The sequence below is a fragment of the Stigmatopora argus genome, chromosome 10 (genome assembly GCF_051989625.1).
Source record: "Stigmatopora argus isolate UIUO_Sarg chromosome 10, RoL_Sarg_1.0, whole genome shotgun sequence".
NCBI classification, from domain to species: domain Eukaryota; kingdom Metazoa; phylum Chordata; class Actinopteri; order Syngnathiformes; family Syngnathidae; genus Stigmatopora; species Stigmatopora argus.
Window position 1 is genome coordinate 860839 of NC_135396.1, and position 24162 is coordinate 885000.

Sequence of the window (24162 nt, forward strand, 5' to 3'; positions counted from 1 at the left end):
ATCTCGTGGAACAAACCAGGAAAAATGGACCGGAACGGAAAGCAGCGTCAATGGCACCAAAACAGGCATACACATCCGGCAGACGTTGTTTCAAACTCCTTTGGATTTTTTTTTGCAGTGGATTAAAACCAACTTGCATATATGTAGCCTGAAAACATATACAATTTTAAATTATCAGTTAAATCAACCCCATTACATTTTAAGAAAAACATTTTGAGCCACGGTGTTGACATTTCCGGTTTGAAACCTTCAAAATAAAATATAAACTCGAGACGGATATTGATTAAAAAGTCCCCTCCTGACATCGTTCTGTTGCGTCACATCGACTTTTGAGAGAGTTGTCGTTGTGTCAGGGCCCAAATTTATCCACTTTCAACTCCGTGGAGTGAAAATCGTGAAGTGCATCATTTCACGTTGAAACATTAGTAGCAGTGTAAGCTAACCGGCGGCTATCTATCTGGTAGGTATGTCAACGCCTTTACAACCTAACGGGAAACTACCGCTAAATAGCTGTCAACACAACTGTCATATAATACTTCGAAGTAAAAAGTTGTGCAAATGAATGGCTAATTTGTCGTTTAGGTGTTGAAATGTAAGCATGCAGAGGGATAAGGTAGCTAGTTTGGAAGTGATGATATTTTTCGAGGTATGCGTCATCATGTTTTCAATGAATTATAATACTTCAATGGAAAATAGCTATTGTTTTCAGTTTTGTCATAAACCATGAAGGACTTGTAAAGATAGCTTATTCATCAAAATTGCTGTGACTAATGGGCTGTTGAAAGACTGTTTTGTAATAAGAATGTGATTTCAGAGGGAATGGAAAAAGTCAAAGATGAAGCTTTCGACCACGCCAGACTTGAAGTGATCAAAGATGGCTACGATAGGGGCTTGGAATGCATCAACACGGCGTTGACAGCCGATGAGGCAGGAGACAAGCATCGGGCCTTGGAGCTGTACAGAAAGGGCCGGAAGCATCTCCTTCGGGCTATCAGCGTCCCCTCGCGGGGCGGCGAGTGCGTGGGCGCCTCTTGGGAGTCGGCTCGGGAGATGCAGCGCAAAACCCAGGAGACGTTGGACAACATCACCTCGCGCCTTGCCGCGCTGGAGACCGCCGCTCAACTTCCCGTCGAAGACGGGCGAGCGAGCGGACCCCCCGGGGGTACGCCCGACCACGTATCGGACCGGCCGCCCGTCTACACCCCCCGACCGGCCGACGGCCACCTGTCTCTCTCGTACGGGACCGAGTCGGGCGAGCTGTCTCTGGTGGGTGACGACTTCTACGGCCGGACCCCCAGCCCCCCGGGCGAGGATGCGCAGGAGCTGCTGTGCATCCCGCAAGGGGTGCAGATATTCTTCGTAACACCCGAGGGCCACGTGAGCGCCCCCTCGTACCCGGGTTACCTGCGGCTGGTTAAGTTCAGCGAGGTGGCAGCTGGGAGACCACCCGCGTTTTTGCAGGTAATGCTAATTCTGCTCGACCACCAACCACACTAAGGACAATTTAGAGTGCTAAATTAGCCTAGCATCCATGTTTTTGGGATGTCGAGTACCCGGAGAAAACCCACGCACATCCTTCTTAATTACTAATTACTTAAAAATAATGTGTCAGAGGGGAAATAAGTTGCGATGTTTCTTTTTTTCCAGATTTAGTTTTTAAAAAAATCCTGTCCTGTAGGTGACATTAATTTTATTTGGAGTGACATCACTGTACAGTATTCCAGATTACAAAAAAGTCAGGTTAAACTATTTTCTTTGCATGTCTTAGTTGAGGAGCATAACCACATGGTCATGTTTTCTCACTTCCAAGTAATTAAGCTGGTAAGCAATCCAGACTTTGAACTTTTAAGTGGCGGGTGAGATTTTACCACTCAATTAGTCCTCTTATTTTTGTGCTGGTATCCAGTAAACCACAGGAATTGGGGCTTTCCTGTCATGGGGCAGAATTGACCACAAAAAGGGGAATTTCCCTGGTGAATGACAATGAACATATCACATTAGCGCTAGCTAGTAGTTACTTCACTGAAACTTATTGTATTTAGTACTGATGGACTTCCTTATAGTTACCGTAGCAACCACTCCAGGCAACAAATGGTCATGTTTCAGTGCTGTTGATGTTCTACCTTTTGTTTTAACTTCTCTCTGCCGGCAGGTGTGCGACTGGCTGTATCCACTCATGTGCGCCAACTCGCCCGTCTTGTTGTGCAACAACGGCGTGTTCATGTTCCCCGACGTGATGGCTCCGGCGCCGGGACACTTTGTGGGCGTGGTTCTGTCCAGCGAGTTGCCGGCCGCCGACCGGGAGCTGTTCCGGGATCTGCTGGCTCAGATGACCGAGCTCCGAGTGCAGGTACGGCGCCGCGACGTCACGCCAACAGATCTGCGTGCTAATGAGCGGAGAAAAATGTAAATATTAATTGTACTGAGAATGAACAATTGGATTGCAAAGACAACATTGACAGTTAGCATTCCAGCGCTAACAGTACCGGTGCCAATACAGCACTACGGCACTATCATCGGTATTGGCAAGTAAGAAGAAATAACGTGCCTATGCTGTGTATTATGTATTTTGCGAAAGTGTTTATCGCTAGTACCGCATTTTCCGGACTATAAGTCACACTTTTTTTTAGTTTGGCAAAATACGGTGGATGTCCAATCCAATATTGTATTGTAAATGTCATTTTTCAAGATGTTTATGACTAGAAGATGTCCAATTCAATAGAGGTGGAAGGGTGGGAGTGAATTGATGTTTGTTTATTTGTTGCTACCCTCCTATAGTGAATGGATTGGACATTGAGTGCTGTCTGTGACAGCCAAAGAGGTTAAAAATGTTTGTTTTTCCTGGGAAAAATGCAGCCTCTCACCGATTAGCTTATCACTAGTAGATGTCGTCAATTGATTCTTAGAGTATTTTGTTTTTAAAAGATCAAAATTGATTTCTAACCATTTCACTCAAGCGACTCTTTGATAGTATGAAAACATGTCAGTAGGAAACGTGACCGGCTCTGCCTCAGCATTGTAGGGATTGGAGCATTAAAACTTATAATGCTCTTACGAGCAATTGTTAGCAGAAGCCGCAGCAAGCCGTCCTTTACTCGTCGGCAGGAGCGGATGCCGAATCGCCAAGTAGGCGCTTTTTCTATTGCCGAAAGCGGCAGATCGCCGGTCGTGGACACTCTTTTGTTTGGAAACAGTTGCGGCTTTGTGACAAGTGTCGCCGCGTCACCACAGAAAGCTACGAAGCGGCGAGATTCACGCCGTCATGTGTGTGTTCCAACAGGACGCGGACGAGGCCTCAGAGCGCGTGGACCTCGGCAACAAAGTGTCCATCGTCACGCCTGCTCGGGAGCCGGGCGAGGACGAGGACGAGGCCAGGGCCGCGGCGGAGGACGACAAGAATCTGCCCGAGTGGAGCGAGAAGGTGGCCAGCGGTATTCTGACAGGTGAGGTCGACGAAGGCGGCGTTTCCCGGCAAACGTTGACGCCCACCGCTCGCGTAGGGGCTTCGTGGCTGAGCTGGGGTCTGGTCAAAGGAGCCGAGTTAACGGGCAAGGCCATCCACAAGGGGGCGTCCAAACTGCGGGAGCACATGACGCCGGAAGACAAGCCGGCCCACGTCAGTCCCAGCGTCACCAAAGGGCTCCACGTGGCCAAGCAGGCCACCGGCGGCGCCGTCAAAGTCAGCCAATTTCTAGGTCAGTGGATTTTCATTTTTGCTTGCGCTCCCCGAGAAAAATGACCAATCTATCGCCCGAGTCAAAAATTAAATCCTTTTCCGACCTTATAGAACACAGGTGTCAAAGTGGCGGCCCGGGGGCCAAATCTGGCCCGCCACGTCATTTTGTGCGGCCCGAGAAAGTAAATCATGAGTGCCGACTTTCTGTGTTAGGATCAAATTCAAATGAAGAGTATAGATGTATATTATATTTCCCAATTTTCCCCTTTTTAAGTGAATAATTGCAATTTTTTATCTTTTTTTCCTTTGTGTTTTTAGTTCAAAAAGCATTTAGTACAATCTAAAAATAAATATAGAAAAAAAATATTTTCCACTTTAATATTGAACATATTTCCAAAAATATGTTGTTTCTTTTTGAAATAAAAAACTAATAAGATATTTTCCCTCACGAAGAAAAAAAAAAGCTCAAACATTTTTTTTTAAATCTATAAACAAATCTGAATATTTAGGGCTTTTGATGCAGTTTTTTAATAACGATTTAAATAGAAAAAAAGATTAAAATATTATTTTAAAAATGGTCCGGCCCACATGAAATCGAGTTGACGTTATTGCGGCCCGCGAACAAACCCGAGTTTGACACCCTCCTGTATTTTTTTTATACTGACACCATAAAAGCAGACTTAAATTGGTTCATGAGGAAACTATGCACTTGACATTTTGGACACAATGAACACTTACCTGTAAAAATCTCAAATGAAGTATATGTTGCCATAATCCAATTCAAGCAAATCCTTTTGTCACAAGTTGCTTAATAGCAGTGGCCCATCGGCGTGCCTGAAAGTAAAACAAAACCACAACATTTATGGGTCACAACATGCCTATCTTGGTTGAATAAAGCCATTTTTTAAATAATGCATTTAATAAATACAACTGCAAAGAAATGGTCGATATATCAAATGAACTTGGCATATTAGCTTTTTTTTTTTTTTTTACATGGAATCGTGTTACCTTCACGTTCCACTCTCATTGAATTTCCTGTCTTTTTATTCTCCCAGCTCCTCCAATGTTCGCCATGTTGTCGGGATAAATAACGCTTTGACTTTCAGCAAATAATTCCCGTTCTATCTCGCAGTGGACGGCGTGTGCGCCGTGGCCGGCTGCGTGGGACGGGAGCTGGCGCCGCACGTCAAGAAACACGGTGGGAAACTCGTTCCCGAGTCCATGCGCAAAGACAAGGACGGGCGCTCCAACATTGACGGTGCCATGGTGGTGGCTGCCAGCGGTGTGCAAGGTAGTAAAAATGCCAGCGTCGTTCCTATCTCTGACTGTTATTCTCACTTGTGCCAGCAGAGGTAGCTGTTGCCATCTGCTCTAGAAACCGTCTGTGTTTACAAACGTATTCGCTACACTTTTTAACTACAGTGGTACCTCGACATACGATCGTAATCCGTTCCGAGACTGAGATCGAATGTCGCGCATTTTCGTAACTCGAGCGAACGTTTCCCATTGAAATGAACTGAAAACAAATTAATTCGTTCCAACCCTCTGAAAAAACACCGAAAACAGGATATCGGATTGGAAAAAATGTTTTATTTCTTCTAATTCGCCATGTATTGACAAAGTAATAAATAACGAGTGGTTTAATAGTAATAAAATGTGTATAATAGAAGTAAAATTAGACGCATTTCGCCGAGGATATAGACAGCGACATACACATGGAGGCGGGGGGAGGTGTTCGGGGGGACTTTATCCACGGCAACAACGCACCCGTAAACGAACAAATTTAAATTAACTTGGATAAATATATACAGACACACTCAACGTTTAATGTAACTTCACACGAAACTGAATTCTAATTTTGTTTTAATCTTTTTTACCTTAGTCCCCACCCGGACGTTCCGCCGGAGTCTTCAAAACGAACGCATCAAGAGTTGTTTGGAACTTGCTGCTGATTACAGAGTGTATTCCAGATCTTTTCTTTGCCAAACTCTACCGATCCATTGTTGTTTACCTTGTATGTAAATGTAGACCAAGGTGGGGAAGAAAAAAACGGGTGTGGAAATGCAAAGTCCGCCCAGTGCTCGTCAATATATTTTATACACGAAAGAGATGTAAAAAAAGACAGTGCCATGGCCACCTGGCTTGGTCGAATCACGAAATTTTGATCGTATCTTGGGCAAATTATTCGATCGAAATTTCCGTCGTACCACGAGCATGTCGTATGACGAGCTGTCGTATGACGAGCTGTCGTATCACGACGTACCACTGTACTGAAATAGCAAACTGACCTTAAACTTGTGTTCAGTGTGGTTGGCAAAGCAGTGCAGTGACTCCAACTCCATTGAAATTGCGCCTTTTATCCAGGATTCGCCACCATGTGGACAGGCTTTGAAGTGGCGGCTAAGAACATCACGACGAGCGTGGCCTCCGAGACGGTCACTACGGTCAAACACAAGTAAGTTTTTTTTAGATGACTGACGTTAGCTGTGTGATTTGTCCCTTGGCTCACCTCCTTCCTCGCCCGTTTTGATTTGCTTTGCAGATTTAGGGGTCTGCAAAACCTCTTTGACCCACCTAACAGCACCAAGTGATCATTTTAACCATCAAAACAGTCGCTTAACCCTTTGCCATTTGCATGACAAGCATGGCTGTTTACTAAATACAAAATGATCCCATCTTTTGCAAATCAATTCCTCTCTTTTTCGCTTGCAATCTTAACAACTACCTCCCTTCCCCCCCCTACCTAATCAAAAGGTACGGCGCGGCGGCCGGGCAGGCCACGGACAACGCGGTCAACTCGGCCATCAACGTGGGCGTGGCCGCCTTCAACATCGAAAACTTGGGCGTCAAAGCGGTGGTGAAACGGACGGGCAAGCAGACGGCTCGGGCCATTCTGGAGGACTATAAGCTTCAAGAACGAGGGGATAGACAGAAACAAGTAGAAAAATCTAGCAAATAGTTCAAAAAAAACAAAAAAAAACCTTGACCAGCGTTAACCACTCATGCCTTAAATATTTAGAGTTAAAAAAAAAAAAAGTGTGATTACATACCGTTTCTATTTACTATTTTCATACCTAACTTATTAACTTTAATGTAGACTTGGTGCACTGTGAAGTAAATTAAAGTAATATATATATATATATACATTTCAGATGAACTAAGGCAAAGCTAAGGAAGACGAGTTATTTATTTTCCTAATCCTGCGAGTAAAGTTTGTTAGAACTACTGTTTGTGCCTAGAAGTAATGTTTTAAAGCCATACAAATATTTTTCAAACCAAAGACGAAAAGCTCAACGTTTTGTCTGAAATGTACAATACTAATTCCCAATTTTCAATGTTGGTCGAGATAAAGTGTACTACGTTATGTGGATAAATGTTGTGTGATTGAAATGGTTTGTTTCAAACGTGCAGTGCTGCTATATTCAAATCATTGGACTCAAAACTCGGAGTCACATGATTGTTAACTTGAAGTTTTTTAACTGACTAATGTGTGTGGATTAAGGTGTGCTTCATCGCTAACATGCTAATCAGCCAATTAGCACATGGATTATGTCTTTCCCGGCCAACTGGAACGTGCGGTCTAACCACTGCATAACCTTGGGCTAATATGTGAATCCTGGCGTGATGCTAATAAAGTATTTTGCTGCTATATTTTGGGATTGTGTGGTGTTTATTTGATATGGCTTATCGCTATTTAGAGAAAAACAACAATTATGGCTTCTGTTCAAGTGTTAGCCTAGCATAGCTAAGGTTAGCTGGCTAGCAACATATTGTTATAGTCACCTTAATTTAAATGTCAAGTTAATTACTTTAATATAAATCCCCTTTGGGTGTTATTTTAAGAAAAAATGTCTTTGTAACCTAAAATAACCTTTATTCATTTAAGAATTACATAATGGGAGTGGGAACGCAGATGATTTTCACAATTTCTCGCATATAAGCCGTTTCATATGAGTGGAAGGTGATTTTATACGTAGCGTAAAATGGCAAAAAGCCGAGTTTATTTGTCATATTATCCATTTCTCTGCACTCGTAAAATGAGATAAAGAAATTTAAATATGACGCTTTTACTCACCCAACCTCAGCATGCTGTGACCAATGAATGTGCAGCTTTCATTTGACTTTGACCCTTGCCACAGGGCTAACATAATTAGCCAGCTTGCCTGTTAAAACAAATACAAACAAAAACAAAAATGGATTATATGGCAACATACTCATTTTACAATTTTAATGATGAACTGCAAATAACAATCTTGACTTTTCTAATGACCAAATTCAATGTTTAAATTTAAAAATAAAAATGGTAGTGACAGTTATTCTACTGCAGTGGGACGGGTTATCATCTACTTTTTGACCCAAAATGGAGTTTTTTTCCCCCTGCGAGCGAAAAGCCACTCCCAATTCATGCTATGGTGAACACACACACACACACACACACACACAAACATACACAGACAGACAGACAGACACACACACACACAAACATACACACACAAACATACACACACACAAACATACACACACAAACATACACACACAAACATACACACACACAAACATACACACACACAAACATACACACACAAACATACACACACAGACAGACACACACACACAAACATACACACACACACACACACAGACACACACACACACACAAACATACACACACAAACACTCTCACACAGACACACACACACACACAAACACTCTCTCACACAGACACACACACACACAAACATACACACACACAAACATACACACACAAACATACACACACACACACAAACATACACACACACACAAACATACACACACAGGCACACACACACACAGGTCCAGCACCGCAATGGCCGAGGAGGAAAGATGAAGATGAGGAGGGTAGCAGGTGGAGGCGGGGGGGAGGAAGGAGGAGCAGCAGGGTGGAGGAGGACAGCCACAGCGAGAGCGAGAGCGAGAGCGGCTCCGGCGCCTTCCTCCTCCCGGCGTGCGGGTGTGAGCTCACATGAAGCAACAAAGGGACGCTCCGACTCGCCTCGTCCTCGTCCTCGCCATTGCCATCAAACCGATGCATCACAAGGCACTTTTACACCTTTTCTGACACGTGTCTACTCGCATCACTAAGGTAGGAACAATCATCCAAATCTCATGCCTATCTCTTTTTTTCTTTTGCATTCTTATCGCTTCAATTTTAATCTTTTTTTAAATATTCTTTAGAATGAATGAAATGTCCTGATGGTGGAAGGGGTCCAGAGAGGGAGCATACGTGGGATGGGTGTGACACGCTACTCTTTGCCGTTCGAGCAGCTTAGCTCAAATATGAATGAAGGCTCAGAAGGGCAGCCAGATCGGATTTGTTGAAATCGCAAAATCCGTAAATGTAAAATACTTTTCAGGCTTTGGAAAAATACCCCAACTTTTGGAGCACGCCATTATGCAGGCCCAAATTCAAGTCACGTGTTTTCAGGGGGTTGAAAATGACTGGAAAGATGAGCTTGAACCTTTTGTGGAAAAATGACTGCTAGTCCTAGTGGACGTCATCTGCTGGTTTTCTTTGGGAAATCGCGTTAATGCAGTTAGTGGCCGTGGGATACAGTCCTATAAAAGTGGTTGACTTTTAAAAAGATGTGGAATACAAGATCTGGGAAATATGGGGTGCTTTCAAATACTGTGGATTTTGGGTGACACCCGGTTGATTTTGATTCACTTCCTGTTCGTTTTGGGTCAGGTACAGACCCCAGTTTGTGGCATTTCCGCAATACTTCCTGTTGCTCTCTTGGTAAAACAAACAACAACAATGAAATGAAATCGAAATCAACAGGAATTGACCCCAAATCAATAAGAAGTGACCCAGAAGTACCTCAAAATCAACAGTAGGTGACCAAAAATGAACTTGCCTGCCACTGACCACAATAGAGATCCAATTCTGGGAGGACTGGCTCCGAAAACTCGTATTTTAGCGCCATTGACGGGACTAAACGTCGTATCCTGAGTGGGGCGCCGTTCCTTTCAGGTCTGTCTAGCAATGAAGCAGTTTTATTTTTTTGGTCTCCGTTCTAAGAACCCGCCAAGATGGAGCTGGAACACTTTGACGAACGGGACAAGGCGCAGCGGTACGTCCGTCGGGGCTCCAGGGGCAACGGTCTGGCCAGCCCCACCCGCAGCGCCCACTGCAGCCTGTACCGAACGCGGACGCTGCAGACGCTGAGTTCGGAGAAGAAGGCCAAGAAAGTGCGCTTCTACCGCAACGGCGACCGTTACTTCCAAGGGATCGTCTACGCCATTTCGCAGGAACGCTTCGGATCCCTGGACGCGCTGCTGGCCGACCTGACGCGAGCGCTCTCCGACAAGGTCAACCTGCCGCAAGGGGTCCGGAACATCTATTCCATCGACGGCGTGACCAGGATTGCCAACATGGATCAACTAGTGGAAGGTCAGATTTTTAATCAATCCCCTGCCTTGATTTACAAACGCTCACTTGACAGGATCATGTATATCGTAATCGTAGAATCGTGTAGCCTTGGTTAATAGCAAAAAAAGTACATCTCAAAATGTAAATCATGATCTACCATTAGATGGCTAACGTAGTACTGTTGGTTTCTTTAGCTAGGCTAGCACTTTTTAAAAAAATATTTTTGAACTAAAAAAACAGAAAACATGGATTAAAAAATGTCAATTATTGATGTAAAAGGGACAAAATCAGGAAATTTAATATACATCTATACTCTTCATTTTAATTTGATCCTAAAACAGAAAGTCGGCACTCATGATTTACTTTCCCGGGCCACACAAAATGATGCGGCGGGCCAGATTTGGCCCCCGGGCCGCCACTTTGACACTAGTGCCTTACTGGATGGATGACTAACTTCCTTATGGCTATATTGACCCTAATAATGTGCTTTTGATTCATACGATATCTCAAAAATAGCATGTGCGATTATTTTTGTTAAGATTTTCCCTTTAAAGCAACACAGTTTTGTACTCCCTATTTAAACCGTGAAAATTATGAACCAGGGGGCGTCTTATACGCGAGAAATTGTAAAATTCAAAGATTTTAAGGCCATTTTAAGGGTGTGGCTTATACGCAGGGGCGGCTTATATGCGAGTTAATACTAGCTAAATTGTTTTTCATCTCAGTGGGACTTGAAATAACAAGAAAGCATCTTTTGGGGTTTTTTTTCCAGGAGAAAGCTACGTGTGCGCCTCCTTCGAGCCTTACAAGAAAGTGGAGTACGCCAAGAACGTCAACCCCAACTGGTCGTCCGGCGCCAAGACGCCGACGGCGGCGGCGTCGGCGTCCCCCCGCGACCCGCCCTCCCTGGGCAGCGGCAGGGCCGACTCGCCGGAGACCCGCGAGAACAAGGACTTCATCAAGCCCAAACTGGTGACCATCGTGCGCAGCGGCGTCAAACCCCGCAAGGCCGTGCGCGTCCTCCTCAACAAGAAGACGGCGCACTCCTTCGAGCAGGTCATGACCGACATCACCGACGCCGTCAAGCTGGACAGCGGGGCCGTCAAAAGGCTCTTCACCGTGGACGGCAAGGCGGTATGTGTTCTGCGTTCGAGTCCGAACCAAAAGCCAGAAGGGGACGAAGGGTTGCGTTTCAGCGCCAATCGGGCCACCGATAATTCACATTATTTACTGTTACATTACTGGATGATTAGCATTTTAGCTATAGCTGCTATTTTAAACTTTTAAAATCTAGAATACAGATTAACGGATAATCAGTCTGGACCAGAATGGTCAATTTTTTTAGTTTTTTTTTTTTTACCCATTTTTTTAATTTATGTTTTAATTTTGCTTTTTAAAATTTAAAATCAATGAAAAGAATAAGAGTAAAATATAGTAATTACCGTGATTGGCTGGCCATTCATTCGGGGTCCCTGAAGTCAGCTGGGATAGGCTCCGGCACCCCCCCTGCAATCCTAGTGAGGATGAAACGGTTCAGAAAATGAATGAATGAATATAATCATTACTATATATTAATAATCATTACACAAATTTTAATTTAAAATGTTTTAAAAATATCAACTGACAATAAAAACAAATAAATCAAACATAGAACAATTAGCATGTTTTGACATATTAAACAATAAATAGAAAATATTTAAGACACATTTTCTTGAGGAACTCCACACAAGGCTGATCGTCCACTTCAAATTTTTATGATCTGGATCACATCATCGCCCTGCCATAGTTATAGAATTATTTTCCTCGTTCTCAAAATGCCAACCTTCCGATCGAAAACCAATCTACCGACTTTAAATCCACGGGAAAGAGGAAATGAAGTTTCCCGGGCTCTGTTTAAAGTACCTCTTCGGAATGGACATTAGGCAGATATATCCGCTGATACACTAACAACTGACCAATCAATTCCATTTAGCAACTTGCCATACACTACATTAGCGCCAATCCAACAAGGTCATCCATAATGGACGTAGTACGTATATTATTACAAACAAACATTTTCAGCAAACTTACTGCCACTGCCCCGTTTGATCTTTAAAAAAAATGGAATGACTTTGACTTCCCCCTCCCATCCTCCTCTCTGATAGTGTCTACAGTTACCATGGTAACTCGCTCTCCTCCTCCGGTTGCTTAGAAACTGCCGCAGAGCGGCGCGCTAGCCCGTGTGTAGCAGCGTGCGCGTGAGAGGGTTCTTTGATGCGGCGAGGCCGACGTGGAGCACGTGGCGCTCGGATAGAGTGGCCCGTTGGCCGCCATGGGCGCCATGGGCGGGAATAGAGGTCAAAAACCATTTGAACTGGGAGGCAAGGGCTCCTCCCAGTTGGTATGGGCGCGCCACGTGATCCAAGTAGCGCTCAAGTGGTGTAACTAGGGCAGCGGCGAAGGCGATACTTTCCACCGTATTGATTTCCCGTGACACAGCAAGTCCATTAGCCCCGCCCCCGACCGGCGCTCATTGCTGTCGGGCACGTAGCATCTGTTAGCGACGCGGATTGCGGTACGGATCCAGCACGTTCTATATTTAGCATTGAGAACAAAGTCAGCAGGAAAAGAGCTATTTTAGCATTTTAGGCTTTTTTTCCAAATTCAAAAATCTGGATGCTTAAGCGTAGATGAAAAGGAAGGTTGGCGCCGTAACAGCCAATGACGGGTGAGGGAGAAGTCTGTTACCTGAGCTCCTTCTTCATCAATTATTTCCAGTTTTAATTAAAGGGATTAAACGGATTAGGAATCAAAAGCACACAAGGTTGAAATAATTCATCGTTATTATTAGCGGCTATTATTTTTAAAGGTGAAGGCATAAAACGTAAGAAAAATACACACCGGACTATTAGCCCGAAGCTAGCCCATTTTATAATATAACCCAGAAAATGGAATATATCAATAAATATGTTATGCAGAAAGATAAACAAATGTGAAATGGCGCTGTACTATAAGCAATATTTCAATTTGCTGAGATTTCCTAAGCAAAAAAAATGGATGTCCTTTGTTTAACGGTTATCGGTTGGCATAGGCCACAGGTGTCAAAGTGGCGGCCCGGGGGCCAAATCTGGCCCGCCGCATCATTTTGTGTGGCCCGGGAAAGTCAATCATGAGTGCAGACTTTCTGTTTTCGGATCAAATTAAAATGAAGAGTATCGATGTATATTAAATTTCCTGATTTCCCCCCTTTTAAATCAATAATTGTCATTTTTTAAGCCATTTTTTCTGTGTTTTTAGTTCAAAAATTATTTGTAAAATCTAAAAATATATAAAAAAGCCAAAATAAACATTGTTTTAGATCTATAAAAACTGAATATTCAGGGATTTTAATCCAGTTCTTTAAATCCATTTATTAAAAAAATCTAAATATTATATCTAAAATGGTCCGACCCACGTGAAATCAAGTTGACGTTAAAGCGGCCCGCGAACCAACCCGACCGAGTCTGACACCCTTGGCGTGGGCGGTTGAGAAATCGATAGTTGGGTTTCCACGTGAACCGTGAAGCGTCTTCTGTCCAAACAAAGTGCACAAAAGCCTGCCACGAAAGGCTAGATGTCTTCTAAGAGGACGTTAGCAACGGTCCTGCTATCGATTTGCTGACAAATGAGCTGCAAAACCATAAGTTAGCACTCGTAAAGCTGTCTACCCGTTTGCACGTTCGTGTTTCTTGTTTTTTTTTACACTTTCGGGGCACTCATTATTCTGTAAAACAACCAGTGTACTGCTGTACTTGCTTTAAAAAGGATTTACCCAAAATGCAATGTCTGTAAATGATCTCTGGACCATCAGAAAAGCTGTTAGTTGGTTAATTCGCCAATTATTTCTAACCGGCCCTCCGATGTAGCGTTTTTTTTTTTAGCATTTTACCGGTCAGCATTCATCGTCTCCTCCCCCACCCCTCCGTCTCCTCGGCAACGGGCATCCCTCCGTCCTTTGGGACTGGGCGCGTGTTTTGGGGGAGGGGCGGACTCGCCGAGGGCGTGTCCACTGTCCTCCGATGAGTCCATTGTTTGACCGTGTTAGCACGTGTCCCAGTTGGCGCCATGGATTTTTTTGGCAGGGCTGCTTTGGATATAAAGTATTTTTTAAATCCAAGGTCAGCACGCCAGCGCCATCGCCGTCTTTTGAGTTATTGATGAGCGCTGAGTGGACTCGCTTGAAACAAAATCAAGGAAGACGCCGCTTGTTTATCTCTTTACAATCTTGTTGCTTAAGCTACTAAGTGCCGTGCATGCTTTTGCATTTGTGCCTCTTAAAATAAATCGTTCAATGTCATTAGTAACGCATTCAGTCAAGGGATGCGGGGGGGTGCTGGAGCCTTTTCCAGCCCACTGACTACCAGTGTGAGCAACATCATCATTGGTCGCTATGGGCACACACCAGTATCACATGTCTACTACACATAAATGATTTAGTCATAATAAAATGTAATGATTAATAGCTATGAATGGGCGGCCCGGCGGATGAGTGGTTCGCGCGTCGGCCTCACATTGGGCACGGGTCACATGTATAGTGACACATTTCTTGATGTTTTGATGGCTTGATTTGATTTTGGGAGTCCCAATCTTAATTTTAAAAAAATAATTTGGCCATTTTTTTCAGGTGACGTGCCTTCAGGACTTTTTCGCAGAAGACGACATTTTCTTCGCCTGCGGACCGGAGAAGTACCGATACCAAGATGACTTCAGTTTGGACGAGAGCGGTACGTCTGGCGTCCCGTCCATTTGGACCACTGGGGGTTTTCATCTGCGTTTGCGTCCAGATTGCAGGGTGTCCAAGTCTTCCTCCTACGGTCGTCTCCCCTCGGTGCACGGTCGCTGTTCTCCGAGAGGCGGCGGAACGTCTCGCCGGAGCAAGTCGCCCTCCTCCGGGGGCTCGGGTGAGAAAAAGCAAAGCGGCTCTGGCTTGGGGAACGAAAGCGGCAGCAGTTTGTGCTTCTTTGCCGGCAGCCAATGGGACGGCTGGCAGCCAACTGTCCACCCCGCGATCGGGGAAGTCCCCTTGCCCATCCCCTACCAGTCCTGCCAGCGTCAGGAGACGTCAGGTACTCTTCCAACTATAAGTCGCACGTGTCCAAACCAGTTGCAATGGGTTCTAAAAATGACAGATAATGCTTCACTCCTTCCAACCATGATGCTAGCCACCATTTTTCTCCTCAGGGCTCCCAGCATAGCGGCTCTTCGCCGTCGTTGTCTTCCGTTAAAGTCTACATCTCCACGGACGAAGCCGACGGGCCCGGCGGCGAAGGTGAGGCCGTCCCGGCCTCCATCGCGGAGCGCTACAAAGTGGGCCGCACGCTAGGCAGCGGCAACTTCGCCGTGGTGCGGGAGTGCGTGGAGAGAAGCACGGGTCGAGAATTTGCCCTCAAGATCATCAGCAAGGACAAATGCCGAGGAAAGGTCAGTCCGTCCGTACGTCCGCGGGTCGGCCAGGACCCCGTGGACCGCGTCGCCACTCGTCCATGCGTGCTTTGGTGTCCAGGAGCACATGATCCAGAGCGAGGTGTCCATCCTGCGACGGGTGAAACACCCCAACATCGTCCTGCTCATCGAGGAGATGGATACTGGGAACGAGATTCATCTGGTCATGGAGTTGGTCAAGGTGAAGCCGTCTGACATTGAAACTCGGACATTTCTGAGCCTCGCTCTTGCAGGGAGGCGATCTCTTTGATGCCATCACCTCGTCCACCAAGTACACGGAGCGAGACGCCAGCTGCATGCTTTTCAATCTGGCCAGTGCCGTCAAGTACCTGCACGCCCTCAACATCGTCCACCGAGACATCAAGCCAGAAAACCTCCTGGTAGGCGCTTCCCGACTCCACTAGCTTCTTTTAGCTAGCTAGCTAGCTACCACTGGAAAAAGTCAAAGATCCTCCCAGCCGGCACACAAACACAGACGGCAACTATGCGCTAGCTAGCTAGGGGCGCTAGCTGGCAAGCATGCTAGCTAGCTAGCTGTGTTTGTGTGCCGGCTGGGAGGATCTTTGACTTTTTCCAGTGATAGCATTTTCCATCCAAGACACTGTAATGGCTACAGTACGCTAGCGTAGGAACCCAACTCGGCGCTAAAGGATGTCGCGTGCGCTTTGCGACCCCAAGGTTTTCCAGCACGCCGACGGCAGCAAGTCTCTGAAGCTGGGCGACTTCGGCTTGGCCACCGTGGTCAACGGCTTCCTGTACACGGTGTGCGGCACCCCCACCTACGTGGCGCCCGAGATCGTGGCGGAGAAGGGGTGAGGGTGATTCTTGGTCCAGGTCCCCCTCTTTTTTTGCTTCTCCTTTCTGAACCGTCCTTCAACCGTTCAATTCCAGATACGGCCTGAAAGTGGACGTGTGGGCCGCCGGCGTCATCACATATATTCTGCTTTGTGGTTTCCCGCCCTTCGATTGGTAGGATGCGTTCTTGCAAAAAATTGAGGAAAAATACATGTCTTCCATTTCGTGACCGGACGTTTTGTCGAAAGACGTTTGGTCGACCGGACGTTTGGTCGACCGGACGTTTGGTCGAACGGACGTTTGGTAGAACGTACGTTTGGAAGAACAGACGTTTGGTAGAATGGACGTTTGGTCGCCGGGTTCGCTCGCTGTCAAATTATGACAGAGTTTACTGTTGATATTTTGATATTAGATAGTTAGATATTAAACGCACTCTCTCATGAGTATAATTTTGAGAGCTGGTTTAAACAGTAACAACCCGGCGACCAAACTTCCGTTCTACCAAACGTCCGGGGACCAAACGTCCGAGTACCCTTCCATTTAATGCTTTCGCCGCCTTTGAGAGTTCCAGTCTGATTTGAATTCATGGCGGAAAGCTGTTTGGACGGCTAGCTTAGATAATACCAGGATAAAATTTTTTTAAAAGGTATCCGCTGAATGTTGACGTAAGTTGGACGCCTGTTGCCTGTTTGCACAACAGTGGTGAAGACCAGGAAGTTGAGTTGAAGGAAATCCTGAAAGCCGAGCTGAATTTCCCCGCCCCCCACTGGGACAACGTGTCGCCCTCGGCCAAGGTGGGCGAGCCGGCGAGCGATCACCCGCCGGCGCCGACCGCCTGCCGGCTTTGACGGCGCGTCTCTTCTCTCCTTTAGGCTCTGATCGCCGGCATGCTGCGAGTGGACGTGGAGGAGAGACTGTCGGCCGCCCAGGTGCTGGAGCACCCCTGGGTCAACGTAAGGAGATCGTGGGTCACCGTTTTGCGTCGATGGAGAACACCGGGAAACATGTCTTTTTCTCAGGGCGAGGACGGCGCGCCCGAGAACCATCGGCAGCTGCCGGTGGCCGTCGGGATCAAGAAGAACTTCAACACCGGCGCCAAAGGCGGCAGCGCCACGGCCGGCGTCATGGTCATCACGGTGAGGACAAACGCCAGCCAGACATGAAATGATCATTTCTTTGGAGAGATCTCAAATGCATCCATTCCTTTTCCATGCCGATGATAATCATGAGGGCCACGAGGGTGCTGGAGTCTGTAAAGTCGTATCTTCTTTGTCTTTTGCCAGAACACGCCGCTCGACAAGGAAAGGCAAGTTTTGCGCCAAAGACCCGACGACTTGGCCGCAAAGGTCGACTTCCCACACGGGGCCCGCCCCTCCCCTGCCGTCTCCCCGGCCGGCCTTTCGCCATGCGACTTCACGTCCGAGTCGGAGGACTTTTCGCCGGGTTCGGCCGACACCGCGCGTTCGCCCGTGTCTCCGTTCTGAGCTAGTCGACGGTTTGCCGCTATCATCTTACCCGTTTTGCGAAATTGGCCTGCCATGGCTGACGACTAACGGTTGAATAGCGTAATCCCAACGCTTTGCAAAAGTACTAACTATTACTTAACAACAGATGGCGGAGACTGCCCTCTAGTGGCCAGTGAGATCATCTCCAATTGGTGACTTAGTACCTTTTTTTCTCCATTTCATGTTTGTTTTTGTTCCTATATACTTGAAACTTTGGCAGATCCAGGCCGGGTATCTTTATGTTTTTTTTTTTGTTTGTTTTCTGCAAAGCATTTGGACTTTTCCTCGACACTTGTTGCCCACCGTATTTAACCCTAAACGGTTTCCACTTTTAAAGAGCACAGAGGAATGATAAGATCGAAGTGCAATTAATGGCGTCCCGCCCACAAAAAGCACACGTTTTGGCGTCAAAAAGGCAAACAATGAAATGGAACTTACATGACGTAGCACAGTGCTTCCAGTTGAAGTGAAATTTGGAAAAGTCATCATGATGAGGGCCTTCTTTTTTTTAAAATCTCGGTGCATGCTTGGATTTTTTTGGGGTTGCTTTTAAGGGCTGCTGCTGTGGAATGAAATGGCACAAAAGCTGTACGATTGACTTTGAAAATGTGCATTTTAATGTACTAGCTGTATGTATTCTTACCATTCCATCAGGGCTCGTTTCAATGATGAAAAATCTCTTTTTAACTGCTTGTACACGGAGATTGTTTTTTTTTGGAGTGCCTGCTCAGCATCGATTGTGAAATTAAACAACAGAGTTCAACTTTTGTTAGCGGATAATTCTCCAGATGTCATCGATAAGACTGTCATTCTCTAAATTTTGACAATTTAAAGCTGGATAGGAAGACCTACTCATTTTAGGAAAAACAACAAAAACCCACATATACTCCTTAATTAAGTAAGCATTAAGCAAATAAAAAAAATCTTGCTATGCATAACATTTTTTAACAAAAGCCTTCAATGCATGGTCTTTTTTTTAAACACATAAAAGCCTTATTATACATGGTCTTATTTAAAAAAAAAAAGAAGTCTTACCTTACAGTGTCAAGTTGTCCTTTGTCTCCTCCTGTCCTGTGATTGGCTGCCTGGTGGCCGCAGTTGGCTGGGTTAGGCTCCAGCACCCCCGCGACCCTTGTGAGGATAAGTGGAATGGAAAATGAATGAATATGCATTGGAATTTTAAGAAAAAATAAAAGCCTCACTATTACATGGTCTTTTTATTATGAGAAATTTTGAAAAATATGAATAAAAAAAATTATGGACGGGGGCTAAAAAGGGTGGAAGACCCCCTAAAATAGGCCTTGCTACCCCACTTGCATTTAGCATACATACCTTTTTTAAAAATTTCTAAAATACTAGTTTCATACACCTGCAGTAAAAAGTTGTTTTGTAATGATAAATGAATGAAATGTTATAAAAATAGCCAATGAGTTAATGGGCTGCAAAGGGTTAAGCGTCATACTACACCGCTTTTCAAAATAGCTTTATTTCTCGTTTGTATTTATAAATGAAAAATAAGTGATTTGTGCCGCTGTACCAAGTTTAGACAGCAGAGGGCAGTAAAAGCACTTGGATTTAAAAACAGTAGCAATGAATTCACATTTCAAGAGAAAACATCTTTCATTTTTAAACATTCAAAAGAGCAGACGGATCTTGATGTAAACATAACACTGACATGAATATAAAAAAAGACGCTTAAATAACAAGATGTATTTAAATAAACTAAATGACCATATTTTCTTTTGAAAAATAACCCAAGAAAAGGAATCTGCACGTGTCCATACTAAATCCAACATTTGATCATTGAGTCCAAATCAGCTTCCGTTCCAGTCTGGATACAAATCCTGGAAGTTGTTGTTTTTTTCTTTGCATATTTACATGTTTCGATTTGCTTGGTAGGCGCCAAAAATAATAATAATTTAAAAAAAACGGCGTCCTATTGGAGGCGGGTCCGGTCAATACCTGTGTTGGTGTTCAAAATGCCAGCGATTGAAATCGATGTTGAATGCGACGATGCTTCCCGACGCCATTCCTGTGATCAGCGTCCTGAAAAGCACAAAATGGCACCCCATCGCGATTAATCGCGATTAATCAAGACGGATTGATTTGCTCGCTGACGGAGATCATTTCTGCAGGAATTGAATTGTGGAGCTCCGTGAATCAATGGATGCCTTGTTTTTTTGTTTTTGTTTTGACGTGCCGTGCGCCACCTAGCGGCCGCGGTTTTTTTGGTTGCCCACGCGGACAGAAGGAGCCGATTGTGAATTGGCGGCGAGCACGAGGCCGACTTCTCCGACGCGAGTCTTTCCGACGAGCGTGACGTAAACAGGCACCAGACGGCTTTCTTCCCTCGGGCGTCAGTCGTATTGTTTATTATTGAAAAATGGATTTGCAACTTTACAAAGTCGAAAAACTCAATCTATAATTCGGTGTCTTTATGTCTGGGTATGCATTTTCTTCTCTTTGTATTGCGTCATACAGTAATTGATATATTTTAAGTAACTTTCTGAAAAGTGACCATTTCCTAAAAATGAGTAACACTTAATTTATATCAAAATGTCGGAAATAGAGTGTTTATATATTAATGAAAATGTTGCACTATTATGGATATTCACAATTTTTCCAAATTTGGTTTTTAATGAGCTTTTCATATGGAAATGAACCTCTTTTTTTAGATTTTTTTTCTCGATACATAATCATATCTTGGTGTACATATATATACTTAAAATATAAGAAAATATTACTCAATAACTAAAGAGTCAACTATAGTTAAAATGGCCCAAAACATTGACAATAAAGTAATAAAATTAAATAAAATTATTAAATAATATTTTTATCGTTTGAATGCTGCCATCCTTCCCACTCCAAATGAATTGGACATCTATCTGTCATTTTCATAGCGTGTATTTTTATTTTTGAGCATTGTTTGAATGCTGCCATCCTTCCCGCTCCAAACTAATTGTACATCTATGTGTCATAGCGTGTATTTTGAACTCGGCCAAAGTTACTGAACGAGTAGAAAGTAGATCTTTTGTACGCGTCCTTTTTGTCAGGAGGCAAAATAATGGCGGTGTGCTGACCTTTGGTCATGTGACAAGTCCATGGCTCGGATGGCGGCGTCGCAGGCCGGATAGTCGTAGAGCGGCGTCAAGCTGCACGCACGCCACACTTGCACCACGCCGTTGTCGCCGCCCGTCACCAGGTTGTGGCCGTCGCTGCTCAGGAGGATGGCCTGCCAAAAGCCCCGCCCCCCGCAAAAAAATCAATACGGTTATCCCTCGATTATCGAGGGTAATGTAGACAGACTTGGCCGCGATAAACGAAAAACCGTGAAGTAGGGTCACCCCTATTTAAAAAATAAATAAAAATAAATAAATACAATTATTTTTTATTTTAATTTTTTAACTTCAGTGCTGAGGGGAGTGGCTTCCGCTTGCAAATTTCAGCGTGTATTTTCACATTTTTATGAACTTTAAAAAAAATTAAAACAAAATTTTTTACTACAGTGCTGAGTTCGAATAATTTAATTTAATTTTATTAACAAAAAAAAATCCCCCAGAAAAAAATGTGATGTAGTGAAACCGCGATATTCGAGGGATTGCTGTATTGCAATAATTCAGAGAATAAATGACTAAAAAGCACCCCAAAAAGGCTTAAAAAAATAAAGACGTACCCTGGCGCTGTCGTCGAGCTCGGCGCGCGCCAGCAGCTTGCCGTTGACGCCGAAGTTGCAGAAGCGCCCGCGTTCGTAGTAGACCACGCAGTGGCCCTCGCTGGACACGCAAATGAGCCGGGGCCGCCGCCAGCTCTCGGGCCCCTCCAGCGCCCGTAGCAGATCCCCCGTGATGGTGTGCACCAGACACGGACCCTCTGGGGGAGAAAACGCCACATGCCACATACAGTGAGGCTCCCAAGCGAGGGAGTGATGTGAATATCGGGGTCCAACCTCGGGCACCGCTGATGACCAGACCCAGCTCGGCGCAGACGGCCACGCACGCCACCTCCTGGTCGTGGCCCGTCAGGACGGCCCGCGGCGCCGGGTAGTCGTCTGAAAACCAAAATTCGGAAATTAGCTTTGTGCGACGATCGTCGCTAACAAAGCAATATGTCGATGTCCCAGTCAAAAGGAATCGGAGGCCTGGCGCCGTCAGTCAGTGACCGCTAAAAGCTTAGCGTACAGAACTTCTGCTCGGAGAGACAAACTAACGCTTGGATTTCAGGCTAATCCGTTCGGTCACGTCTGAGTGACAGTCGGCCCCTCGTCGCCCCCCCTTCGTCGGCCACTCGGTGACGGACGCGGTCCCGTAGAGACCGGCAGCTGCTCCGAGAACGACGGCGAGAGGGGGCTTGTTTGGGGAGAGGGGGGGTCCGTGTCACGGGAAGCCCCAGAAGGCAGACAGGGACTTTGAGTCGCTCACCTGTCCGACAAAACATTCAATCTGGTTTTCACCCTCAGGACGACCATGGCGGTGAAGCTTTCGCGCGATTGACCCCAAGACGCCATTTTGATGACCTCACCTTTTTGCCATCGCGTGACCTCGAGCGGATGAACGCCAAATTTTGGCTGTGCTTTCACTCGAGTGCAAAATTGCGCAGTAATTGATGCCTAAATGGGAATTTTCCTACAAGTGCCACAAGATGGCAGCAAAAGACTTAAGAACTGATTTTAAAAGTCGTCGTCAGGTTCTCGGATAAAATGACATTTGACATTTTTTTTCCACAAATCACATTAACCATTTAAAAAAATCAAATCTATGTTCCTGCATTTGCTTGAAATGAAATATACCTTAATAATAAATGTAAAACTATTAAAAAGCACACATTTTGGGATCTTAATCAAGATTTGAATACATCTATAACGAAGTGGGATCCACTTAATCGAGATTTAAGAATTTCTTCCCCGCCATTAATGACAATTCAATTAGCAAAACATCGCCGCCAGCCCCCCCGAGTGAAAGGGATTGGATTATTTTCAGGTTTTCATTTGTTGCGAGAAGACCGCTACGCCTTCCGTCGCGGAAGAAGACGCTCGGCAAATCCCCGCGGCCGGCGAAGGAACTGGCCGCCGGCTAATTGGACGCAGTCGAGCCGAAATTCTTAATTGGCCGTCGAAAACGTCGGCGCCCAAAGATAGACTTACTGTTGGCGGGATTGTCTCCGATGATGTGATGGCGTCCGCTCCAGTACCAGAGGAGAAGAGTGGCGTCCCGGGATCCGGACACCACGTAGCAGTCGCCCCCGATGTAGGACTCGGAGCGGGCCAGGCAAGTCACCACGTCCCAGTGGCCGAAGATGATCTGCGTCAGCTTTCCTGCACAAAACAACGACAACTGTTGACAAAATGTACATGCGAACATACATACGTTCTATGGAGAAAACAACAAAAATACCATGCGATTAAGTGCAATGGCAAACAGCTGGAACAGGGTCGCTTTAACCTCCTAAGAGCCACACTCTTGCAAGGCATGCATTTTTTCTTTTCTTTTTGATATTTAGGCTAATTGGGACCCGATGAGTGTAAAAACAAAGAATTATCTTTTTACATGATGGAGTTTCTGAGAAAAATGATGTCCATGTCATAAGTGGACGCCTTGTCGTCCAAAATGTAACATTGTAGTCTTGTGACAACCAAAAATGTGATGTCCACATTCTAGGAAGTTAAACATTAAGTTGTAGTTTCAAGCGGTGGCCCACCAGGCTTATAAAGCAGTGGGGATGACATTGTTGTGACATAATATGAACTCCAAAGAATCACATTTGAATGTTAAAGTCGGCAATGTTGCTTGTCAAAATGTTTGTAACTTCAAATTGACAAGGAATGTTAGGTTTTATTTTTAAGAGGTGGCCCACCAGGCTTATAAAGCACTGGAGATAACATGGGCGCGATATAATATGAAGCCAAAAGATGGTTAATGTTGCTTTTTGTAACTTCAAATTTAAGATTCAAATTCAAAACCAAGGGTTAAGTCGATGGGTTCGTCCGTCCCTGTCAATGTCCGCCGATTGGTTCACATGGCAAAAAAACTAAAAAATGCGGTTCTACTCTCACGCTGGTATGTCTCGCTTATTCGGTGTACCGTTGGAATAATGTCACGTTTAAGCTAGCAGAGTGGAAAGAGGTCAAAAAAACAAGAGATGGGTGTTTTGGTTTTTTTGCCACGCACCAGCGAGCGCACCTTGGACGGCGGCGCCCCCGCCCGGCACCCCCGCCCGGCGTTAGCCCACCTGTCTCCGACGAGTACACGCGGAAGCTCTTGTCCCAGAAGCCGCACACCAGGATGTAGCGGTTGTCGGCTGTCACCACGAAGCACTGC

The 24162-nt window shown here is 45.2% G+C and overlaps 3 protein-coding genes and 1 long non-coding RNA gene across 9 annotated transcripts in view; 2 read left to right on the forward strand and 2 right to left on the reverse strand.

Annotated features, from left to right (window-relative positions):
* On the reverse strand, positions 1-11581 carry LOC144083535 (uncharacterized). 2 transcript variants are annotated; one of them, XR_013303575.1, is made up of 6 exons: positions 11531-11581; positions 7752-7839; positions 5965-6115; positions 4415-4510; positions 2124-2380; positions 1-148 (listed from the first exon to the last, which is right to left on the reverse strand). It is a non-coding gene; the product is annotated as an uncharacterized LOC144083535 (long non-coding RNA). The 2 variants fall into 2 exon arrangements; XR_013303574.1 differs by lacking the exon at positions 11531-11581 and having other exon boundaries at positions 7752-7897.
* Positions 247-7327, forward strand: LOC144083534 (spartin-like). Of its 3 annotated transcripts, none has more exons than XM_077611483.1 (8): positions 247-460; positions 815-1461; positions 2153-2350; positions 3281-3443; positions 3501-3695; positions 4809-4967; positions 6041-6131; positions 6219-6582. In XM_077611483.1, exons 2-8 carry the CDS (start codon positions 820-822, stop codon positions 6265-6267), a joined length of 1497 nt encoding a protein of 498 aa, XP_077467609.1. In that variant the 5' UTR covers positions 247-460; positions 815-819; the 3' UTR covers positions 6268-6582. The 3 variants fall into 3 exon arrangements, with proteins under 3 accessions (XP_077467609.1, XP_077467608.1, XP_077467607.1); XM_077611482.1 differs by having other exon boundaries at positions 248-464; positions 6431-7327; XM_077611481.1 differs by having other exon boundaries at positions 248-460; positions 6431-7327.
* LOC144083533 (serine/threonine-protein kinase DCLK1-like) lies at positions 8531-19042 on the forward strand. 2 transcript variants are annotated; one of them, XM_077611480.1, is made up of 15 exons: positions 8533-8801; positions 9738-10109; positions 10861-11222; positions 14731-14830; positions 14891-15007; positions 15078-15172; positions 15288-15527; positions 15610-15729; positions 15782-15928; positions 16227-16360; positions 16440-16517; positions 17044-17137; positions 17216-17296; positions 17363-17479; positions 17627-19042. In XM_077611480.1, exons 2-15 carry the CDS (start codon positions 9749-9751, stop codon positions 17825-17827), a joined length of 2247 nt encoding a protein of 748 aa, XP_077467606.1. In that variant the 5' UTR covers positions 8533-8801; positions 9738-9748; the 3' UTR covers positions 17828-19042. The 2 variants fall into 2 exon arrangements, with proteins under 2 accessions (XP_077467605.1, XP_077467606.1); XM_077611479.1 differs by having other exon boundaries at positions 8531-8801; positions 14731-15007.
* Positions 19043-19513: 471 nt separating this feature from the next.
* The window catches only part of LOC144083292 (neurobeachin-like), a 120616-nt gene continuing 115967 nt past the window's right edge, over positions 19514-24162 (reverse strand). For both annotated transcript variants that reach the window (XM_077611004.1, XM_077611006.1), the window contains 6 exons: positions 24074-24162; positions 22989-23159; positions 21795-21896; positions 21522-21718; positions 20929-21080; positions 19514-19894 (listed from right to left, as the gene is read on the reverse strand). The exon at positions 24074-24162 is cut by the window's right edge and continues 61 nt beyond it. In XM_077611004.1, the coding sequence (XP_077467130.1) occupies positions 19804-19894; positions 20929-21080; positions 21522-21718; positions 21795-21896; positions 22989-23159; positions 24074-24162 (802 nt within the window). In that variant the 3' untranslated portion in view covers positions 19514-19803. The remainder of the gene's footprint in view (positions 19895-20928; positions 21081-21521; positions 21719-21794; positions 21897-22988; positions 23160-24073) is intronic.